General features: G+C 44.1%; 1 protein-coding gene across 1 annotated transcript; it reads right to left on the bottom strand.

Annotated features, from left to right (window-relative positions):
• Positions 1–323: 323 nt before the first annotated feature.
• GSG1 (germ cell associated 1) lies at positions 324–7,125 on the bottom strand (the record flags this gene model as incomplete). Its single annotated transcript, XM_083860468.1, has 5 exons — positions 324–636; positions 1,844–1,955; positions 2,075–2,227; positions 4,244–4,291; positions 6,807–7,125. The coding sequence occupies 5 exons, from the start codon at positions 7,123–7,125 to the stop codon at positions 324–326; spliced, it is 945 nt and encodes a 314-aa protein (XP_083716594.1).
• Positions 7,126–10,218: the final 3,093 nt, after the last annotated feature.

The raw sequence follows: 10,218 nt of genomic DNA, 5'->3' as shown, positions 1-10,218 counted from the left end.
AGGGTGCTGACTATCTGTTCCCAAGTGCAATACTGGGATTATATATACTGACATCTGACTCAACTCTGAAAGTGCTTGGAGACAGCTGGCACCAGCATGTCCCTCCAGTTTCATCCTTGTCAGATATGGGGTACCCATCACACTGTATATGACCAGGGAGGACTCACAAACTTCTACTCTAGTTGCCATGACCCAGTGCTCGCCTCGTCACTCCCTGTACAGACAGGAAGAGCTCCCCAAAACCTCCTAACAGTGGTGCCAGTGCTTGGTTCAGAGCTCTTGTGCCTCCCAAACCCCACTGCTCTTTCCATGTACACTTATCCCTAACAGCGATCCTCCCCAACTGTCTGGCCCAAGACTTCATCTAGGTCCAGCTCTGGTTCCCGCTGTAGTATTTTCTGCTGCAGATCAGTATAGAAGTCGACTCCCTCAGAGACTGAATGGAAGACCTTGCCTTTGGGCTCATAGTAGCTGCTTATTTGCTGTATGAAGCACTGGTGGTGCTGAGGGTGATCCTTGAGGCTCCCATCGTATCCCTTGATGTGGTTCCTTTTGAACTCCAGAATCGTCTTGGTGTAGGTATTGAGAGTGGTGACAGCAGAGGCCATGCAGCAGGTGAAGGAGGCCCAGGCCATGCTGCCAGAGACACAGAAGCACATGCTGTGAAAAGCCATGTAGTGTACAGAATGCCGTGACACACCCCAGTTCTCCCTGATTTGCCAGGCAGAACCTACTGGGCATAGACATGAACTGGCGTGACTAAGGCTCATAGCATTACAGTTCTTAGGGGTTACCCCACCACAAGATTCTTCTTAGATCAGTGGGATAAATACTGGTCATCCCCATGACAGGGAAAGGAGTGATACAGGGGAAAGAGCAGCAGGAATATCCATAACTGGTCAGAACAGGAGAGCACAGCTTGCATTGCAGGGCTGCTCAGTGTCTTACTGCATGAGGCTTGTCTACCTGAGCATAACCAAATTGCCATCCTGGCATTTGATGTCCAGAGGTGGCATACAGCATTGAAGTGTTTAAGAATCAATATGGTCATCATCAATACAGCATTGCAAATTCAACCTGCACTTTCCATGGGCACCTGCAAGGCACCTCCAATTGTTTTTCAAGTCAGGTATGTCATGTCAGCTGTGCTTGGCTGCTTTATCCTTTAGAGAAAGGCACACTGAGCCACTTGCTTTTCGCAGCTCCTCTTCGTGGCTCTCAAGTGATACTGTGGTCTATTGCCTGCTTTCCCTCCTTCCTGCATGTAGTACCATCTTAAGATGACCTTGGCCTCCAGTGCAGCTGCTATTATATAGCTGGGCCAGCACTGGAGAAGATGGCATGACTGCTGGTCAGGAGCTGAGCTGTGCCCACATCTTCAGGCACATGTCTAGGCTTGGTGTTGCAGGAATAGGCCCTTTGCCCCAGCATTAGTTAGTGCAGATGCCAAACCAGCATGCAATTTATTAAAATTGCAGAAAAACAAGGTGTGTTTGAGAGGATCATTATAAGTGTGACACTTGGCATCTGCACACAGGGAAGAGTTGAGACCAAACGGGGCAAACCAGCAGAGGGGCAAGCCTAATTAGTCAGCAGGGCTGAAGGCAATTGTTTAGGTGTGACCCCATTGTTTTCCCAGTCCTTTGGTAGCTATTCATTTAAGTAGCTGAGCCAGCCACCATTTATTAAGACAGGGTGAGGCAAAGACAGGAGATTAGTAGTAGGAGATCCATAGTACACCTGTCTTTCTAACATACAGAAGGTCAAGAAAGGAGGAGGAAGTGAGTGGCATGGCTGAAGCTCTAAGGTTGGGGGGGTGAAGGTGACTTCAGAGCTCACATACTAGAATGCCCAGCCATAGTCCCATGTGTGTGGTCTCCAGTCCTCTGGTCCCAGATTAACTGTTGCTTGGAAGACTTGAGTGTACATCATGTGTGCCACCATCCCAAGGAGTCCTGGACACAAAGGACAAAGCAAAGAAGTTACAGCAGGAGCCAGAGCAGCATACTTCAGCCTTGAGTGGAAAAGCAGGCTCTCCAGTGCTGAGATTCCAAGACTACAGTAATACACTTACCTGACAGCACTGAGGAGACAGCAGCAAAGGCATTTAGTTTCATCCCACAGACAGGATTGCCAGTATGCAGGATTTCCACCATCAGAAGGATGAAGCTGATGAGCAGCAAGCTGATGTACAGCATCTCTGATCCCAGTGACAGCCAAAGGATTCCTGACAGGAATACAGGATGAAACCATGTTCAAGGAAGAGTACTCCCCTCTCTCAACCCAATCCTGAAAGGATGTCCTTTGGATCGAAGGGAATGAAGGAAATCAGCAAACACCCAAAAGCAATCTTCCCAGGCTGTGAGCAAGAGATGAATGGATGCTGTAGAGTGCCTGTCACAGAGGATGGCTTGGCTCTAGCATGGCAGAGCTGAGAGGAACTAAAATGCCCTCTGCAAACAAGCCATCATTATTCATAAACAGCAAGAAGGAAAGCAAAGGGGAAAAGACAGGGGAAGCTGTTGACTATTAGCATAAAACCTAATGGTCATAGATTGGCCACAAACACATCTGAACTCTAATCACAACAGTGAAAGCAAACAACTTTTAACCTGGGACTCAGCTTGTTAAGAACTATATGGTGCATCCATGACTATCTGGGACATGGCCTCTGGAATTCAGAAAGACTCTTGCAAGCCTGTATTTCTCACTGAAACCCCAACTAAAATGAAAGTACATTCCTTGGGGTTGATCGAGCCAGGGCAGTAACACTGACCATTCACCCTGCTTTTTTAACAGAGTGCAGGTACTTTCATGCTGGGATTTCGAGTGGGATTTAAGTGATACCAGAGTCCACAGCTGAGCTGAGTTCTACAGCTGTGCCGTAAGAATTGAAGGAGAATGAAGAAAGGCACTCTGTAATGTTGGGCTGTGGAAAAGCACAGGATTCACTGAGGAAGAAACATTAATCTGACAAATGAAGCAGCACTGTGAACACTACTGTTAGCAACTATTAATGGCTGTAGAGGAGACATTCAGATGGGGAAAAGGAGTGTGAAGAAAACCCTCATTAATGTGGCACTGACTTGAATACTCAACATCATTAGTGCAAAAAAGGCACTCAGCTCTTTAGCAGAAATAGATGAGCTGCATTCCCTGTTTAAAAGAGTTGGCTTGCTTGCTGCAGCACCATCAAGGAGAATATGTCATTAAAGGTCAAACTGTCAAAAGTATTCTGGAGGTTGCAGGCAGTATACATACACAGAAACCTCTGCATCATTTTCCTTGTGAGTCCAGGCTTCCCACTGATGATGTGTAATGTGGTCTTGTAATGTTGCCTGTGTATTGTGGAGCTGCTCTGCCCACACCCAGCTCAGCCAGCCCATCCCACAATCAGCAGTCACTCCACCTTGTCCAGTGCTAACCCAGCTACACAATAGCACCTGCACCAGTCATGTTAAGATGATACTTTGTGCAGGAAGGGGTGAAAATAGTGCTTGCAAATCCCCAGCATTTATTACACCCTTGCTCTCAGAGTTCGCAGGCTGACACAGGCTCTTCACCCCAGGCCTTTCCCTTCACATATGAACATCTTCTGAAATTACTTGCCGCCAGTCTCCATCTCAGGGAATAGTTAGCAAGCCCACACCAATTGAAAAGCCTTCATTAAACAGAATCTCCGTAGCATATTTACACTTACGTCAGAGTATACTGAAGCTATCCACAGGATGATTTGAAACATGTGACAAGGACAGGAGGGGTGATGTCTCCTACAAAAATGAGGCAAGGACTTCACCTTGAAAGCATAACTTTCAGATGTCCTGTTCACTTGCCACAAAGAGGTGATTCAGCTTCTAGATTCTTCATATTAGACCCCCAAACTGAAGCACTGAGTTAACATGTAGCCTGTGTGGAAGGGACTGCCCCGAGGCTGTGTCCATCCTCTTCCCCTTTATTTCAGCAAGATCATAACCCCAGACCAGGCAACTTACTACATGAGACAAATTCCACTTCATACTGGAGGGAATCTGAGGTATCTAGCACTGACTTCACAAATGGCAGTGGTTTATGCAAACATCTGGGAAGAAATCTTTGCTCTTTTTAGCAACCATGAGGACAGGATTTCATGCTTGTCTCTTTGGGGACTTACTCTGCTGTCCCCACACAGGCAAAATGTTGCAGGTCCCCTGTCCCAAGGAGGTGCACTGTACAGCTACAATGAAATACAGGGGTTTTCTCTTACCTCTCTCTGCTGGTGGTGAAAGCTCAATAAAGCTGCGGCATTTCTCTTCTGAAACACAAACCCAAAGCTTTTAGTTTATAAAACAATACAGGGAACATAGGGAAAAAGAAAATCTCTTAATCTCACTCTCTTTTCAGTGCATACATCCAGTCATCCCTGAATCTACCCATCAGATCTTCTTACCTCTGGTCTTTTTCTATCTTTCCAACCCTTCACTGAGGCAAAGGGCGACAAGGCAACATTTGCCTGCAAAACTAGAAATGGCCTTTTCAGAAAAAAGCTTCAGCGGTTTGTAAATCTTACTAGCCTCTGCTGAATGTAAAAATCTACTCATTAGAACGTTACTGATGATCAGGTTTGTTAAGGGTGTATCTTGTAACAGACGGCAGATCCACCACTTCTGCTGAATTCCCACACACCCTAATCTCAGAAGAGCATTTCTAACACTGCTTCTCAAAGAAGAAACCAAAAAAATAATTTCCCAAGTGAAATACTTTGTGACAAAGATGAAAAGTCCCCCTTCTGTGGCAGAGACTCATACAGAAATATGGTCCTAAGTCCTCACATTTTAGGCATGCTATTTTAACAAATTATGTTATTATTTGCTTTGGATTTCTATGTTGGCCAGGTGCAAACTACTGTCTCAGCTGAGGGTCCATCATTATTATCTGTAAGTCTCTGTCCCTGCATACTGCATTCCTGCATTCCTGCATTTGAGGGTCCTCTCCTCCACTTGGCACAGTATTTTCTCCCAGACATTTCCGCTTCATGTAAGAATCTCATTTTCTTAATTTCTATCCCCAGTTCTAATCTTTCCAAATCTCCTCTGTTACTTCTGTCGTCCACAGCTCTCAGGATGCTACCCAGTTTAGTGCCATCTGTGGTTCTCATTAACTTGCAATTTGCTATTTCACCTAGAACTTTAATGAGGATATTCAGTAATGGCTCATCTAAATTGATCCTGAGATTAGCCTGAATAATGAAATCCTTTCTCCAGCTTGACTCAAACTCCTTTTGTTCAGAGTAGTCCCTTTTTTGTTGTTTTTATTGTCTATGCAGTTGCTTCAAAGATGCACAGTAGTGGGTGGGTTGTGCTTGATTTACAGGAAGCAGGAGACTGAGACTGATTGTGCTTCTACCCTGTGCTCTATCCCATGTTCTGCTGCAATCCAGATGTTACGTATTTTCTGTGTTCCTTCAGGCACTGGGGTTATTCCAGGACTGCCCAGTGGACAGAAGAGTTGTTTAGAGAAATCAGTCAAGGGATGTAGTTTCATTCCCACAAGCATGATGGAAACACAACCCAACCCAAACCAGGCCTAAATAAACACATCTCCTTCCACAGCCCGTCTGGAAATGCTTATAACAAAAAGCAGCCCACTTGTTAGGACATGAGAGTTTCAAGCATTCCCTTCTGCTCCAACCCCTCCTTCTGTCCACTTTTCTTCACCAGTTATTTATTTTCAAACTCTGACAGCAACAGAGATGAAAAATATTATACTGGAAGGATGGCTTGGTTAAAGAAGGTGAGAAGTTTGTACTTGGGCAGAGCTGAAGAGAGGGTGGTGGGCTCAGTGGAACAGACATGATGAAAGTGACTTTCATCACTCTATCTTTAGATATCAATCTCTGTGTTGACCACCTTCTGGATTAATTCTGATCCTTGATGTGTGTGCCAGGCACTAAAGGGCATCTGAGTACTGCAGAGCATCCACCTGTGCTGGCGTGGCACAGGTTCCAGCAGAAGGACTTGAGCAGGTCTGGGCAGGGACAAGTGAAGGATGAAGGGAAGCACCGAAAGGTTCTAATACAGGTTGCACAACCAGTCCCTGGCACTTCAGGATTTACAGTGCTAGTCCCACATAGTCAAAAATCACAAAGGAAATCTGTCACAATATCATGAAAACTAAAAACAATTATAATATTGCAGCTCTAATCCTCACACCAATTTGCCTCCTAGCTTTAATTCCTTTGGGTTCAGATCTTCCAGGTTTTCTCTGTATCCAAAAGGTAGTAATTCTCTTTCTCTGTTTTATATTTTTTTAATAAAAGCTCAGTCTCTGTTCAATAACAAAACAACTCAGTTTGGTGATTTAAGAACACTAACTATTGTAATCCTCACAGTGATAGCTAAAAATTAGCATCTGCATAAAATCACTGTACTTAAATTTCTGAGAGGACATGTACAAATTTACCCTAAAGAGCAGGAAGTAAGCTGTGTATAGGAATGGAGATATGGGGAAAGGGAAAGGAGGGTCATGGAAGTTCCCATCAGGATGAACAGTGCCATCATAAGTCACTGCTATCAGCACCATCACTTGCACTTTACAGCCCTATTTCCAGACCAAAGGACATGCCAGAGACAACCCTTCTCCATTTCCCTGCTCTGTGAACATTCCAGTGAAGGACAGAAATATATTGACCACACCAGTGCACCGGGCTGATACCATCTAGGAAAAGGAAGAAGAGTTTCCTACTGTTCTCAGCCTCCCACCTTTCAGTTTCAAACTTCTCTGGAGTAAATACAAGGCAATAAGTTGTGGCTGCCTGAGCAACACACTACCTGGCCCTTCCATGCTCTCTTCACAGGAAAGCCACATCCCTGTATGGAAGTATCTGAAGGCAAAGCGGTCATCTCCAGTCTCCCAGCTGTAGTGCACTGTGTCCTCAGATGAAACATTGCTCGCATCTGCATCGGATGGCATGGGGACACCCACGCACTGGGAGGCTTTGCTCTTCCCACACAAAGGCTTGGGTACTTTCTGGGTCCCAGTGCACCAGTAGCTGCCCAGCAAGGCTGTGGTGGAGAGGGTGAGAGCCAACAGGTTCAGGATGACAGCCAGGAAAGTACGGTGCAGTGGAAGTCCCTTCAGCAGCTCCATCTACAACACACAAATAGGAGAGAACGTCGCACTGGCCACTTGTCCCACACAGCCTTATGAATCCCACTTTTCCCAGCATGCATCTGTGGGGAGGGGTTATGAGCACTCTGCCCTCCTCATATCTCAACAGCTCACCCAGCATGAAGAACCATTTCTTGAAAGCCAGGGCAGTGGACCAATAGGTCAGCTTGAACCATTTCAAAGTATGCTGAATATCTGTACTGAGGAAGAGAGTGTGACATAGGAGGGCTGAGTGCATTGAGGTGTCTGAGCACATGAACAAAATGAAATGACCATCACATCCATCCATCTCAGAGATGACAGAGGAACTGTTAACCAACTTCCCTGAATAACACGTGTTGCCTTTACATGAAATATAATGAATACTCTCTCCAAATAAATGAGAAATCTTGCTGCCAAGTGTCCCAAAACACTTTTTCAAGCAGTTCATTACTGTACCTAGGGAGGTAGAGAGTATAGTGATTTCTCAGTGGGAAAAGGCAGGAAAATGTTCCCATATCACTGAAGGTCACACATCAGAGAAGTGACCAGCTCAGAGAGGACACTCAGCTACCCAGACCTGGCATCTTACGTACAAGCCACAGAGCAGCACCTTCCACCTGAGCTCTCATCTGCACATCAGAAATTTGCTAGGGTGGTGGGATGACAACATCTCTGCTTTCACACAAAGTGCCAAAGTTTTTTTCCTATAAGAATGAACATTGCCACAAACATTCTTACTGATTTCATCTCATCATTAAAAATAATTCAGAAAGCAGTTTGTGAACTAGGAACTTTCTCACTCAGAGGGAAGATGAAGACTTTAGGGTTCCTGCGAAAACTTGAACTGACTCCTGAGAACCCCAAAATATCATTCCATAGATTGATTAGATGCCATCTACCCACACATCAACTTTCATGTAATCAATGCATATCTCTTCCCACATGGCGCTCCCTTATGTTTGGTACAACTTCATCCAGATACTCCCACCCTTTCCTATTTATGACTCTGAAAATCTATTTACCCATGAATAGATTCAGTTTGTACAGACGCTGCCTGCTGCTGGTCCTCTTCACGTAACTTCGGCTGACTCATGCAACACTGAACATGTAAGAAAGACCCAGCATTCTACATTCTGGACATCATTATAAATAAATAATACAAGACCCAGACCAGTTTGTGACTGCACCACAAACAAAAGTGATGCAGTTAGAGTCATTTTTTTCTGCTAACCAGCAAGCTTGGAAACATGGTCAATGAAGAAGGTGTTGACACTCCTCTTGAAAAGCAGGACATTATTAGCATCTCATCACACTGAGAAAGCAGTGCCTGACCCTGAAAACCCTCACTGAAAGGAAGAAAATACTCAACTCCTGATTTTTTTCTGTATTGTTTCATACTCTGGCTTCTTTTGTATCTTCACCAGGATATTTCTTTCTGCACCCTAGAGATGGTAACATTTAAGTGATGTCATAACTAATGGCTTTCATGATTTGAAGATATGTTGAATATCACCATTTTTGCAGAGCAGACACCTACTAGGATGAGTTTAATATTAGTGGCAAACTTCTCACTGTATGTTTTTTTGGTGGAAAATTTGGCTTATGACTGAAAAGGAAATAAAAGACAAAATTGCTCTTCTCAAAAACATAATTTTTCACCTGAAAACTGAAACCTTCAGCACACAAAGTTTTTCATCAATGGTTAATTATAAGATTTTCTGTCATCTGATTTTGGGTTGCTAATGCTTTTATTTAAGAAAAAAAATCCACTCACAATATTTACAAAAATCATCTTTCTAATTTAAATCTTCAGTAGTAGGAAAAATATTCTCTCAGTTGATTTATGACAGTAGTTGAAAGGCCATATATTTTCAGGAAGAGTGCTAAGGAAAAGACTTAGAAAATACAAGAAACAAATGAGTCAGAAGTGGGATGTGGATCAAGGATGCAGAAGACATATGGAATAAGAATCAAATCTGAACGACTTCCTGAAAACATGGTTAGAAAAGCTTCCCTCCACAAAAACCAAGCACTCACTGGTAATAACTAACCATAATATCTAGATAGCCCCAAAAGGAATGATAGTTGAATTTACCTTAGCAGCAGGTCTTTGTAGTCCTGTTAATTTGGATGAACAGCACAGAAGTGGGACTCATGCTTTGTCTGCTGTTTTGTTCATCTCTATATCCTCCAAGAAACCCAATTGCTGCAAAATCCCTTTCTCCTTTGTCTGGTCCCCTCCTCCTTTGCCTCACCAGTGATTATTAAATGCTATCCTTCTGATCAGCAGCTGTTTTGTGGAAAATGGTCATTTTGTAATCCACAATGCAATCACAGCACAGCTGTTCTGGGAGATTATATGGGAAGCGATTGATGCTGCGGGTTGGGATTAAGTGCAGAAGACTGACCTGCATTAACTGAGCAGAAAGTTTCTTTAAAGCACTGAATGACTCCAGCCATCCCCATGTGGCAGCTATTTGGGAGCTTGTATGGAGGAAAATGGCAGCTTTGACCAATGGTGCAGGGGAGGAGCAACCCTAGCTTGGGAACTGCAGCACCCTTGGCATCAGGTCACCCCTTGCACTGTGCACTGTCTCAACAGAATGGCAAAGACCAAAAGTATCCCAGCACTGGGATATCTTCCTGCCCACACTTAATAGTTGCAGAATAAAAAAAAAATGGGGAAAGTTTATGCAACTGCATCTGCTCTGAGGACTGAGGGTTTCAGTTCCTGAAGAGATACCAATACAGCTCTTCTTGTGGGCACTGGAAATTTTGATGCCAAAAGGAGCCCCTTAGTAGAAGAGCTGCTGAGTGGCAGACTGACACCATGGCATCACTACCATGAAGGAGGTATTTGAAACAAAAACAAGTCAAGCCAATAGTCAAAGCATAGGAGAATGAGGTAGATAGTGTCACTTGTAGTGTCAGATTTTACCAAAATGTGAAGGTCACTAGGAATCCCAAATGGTTCACATTGGATGAATTTGGGAACCTACTAAGAAGAGACAGAGATTCACATCCACACAGAGTCCACTCTGAGCTCTTGTCCTGAAAGTTTAAAGGCTCTCAAAATACATGTGTGGTATC

Source organism: Zosterops lateralis (assembly GCF_965231275.1).
Source record: "Zosterops lateralis genome assembly, chromosome: 4".
NCBI classification, from domain to species: Eukaryota; Metazoa; Chordata; class Aves; order Passeriformes; family Zosteropidae; genus Zosterops; species Zosterops lateralis.
Note: the sequence above shows the minus strand (reverse complement) of the source record. Positions and strands in the feature narration are given on the sequence as shown.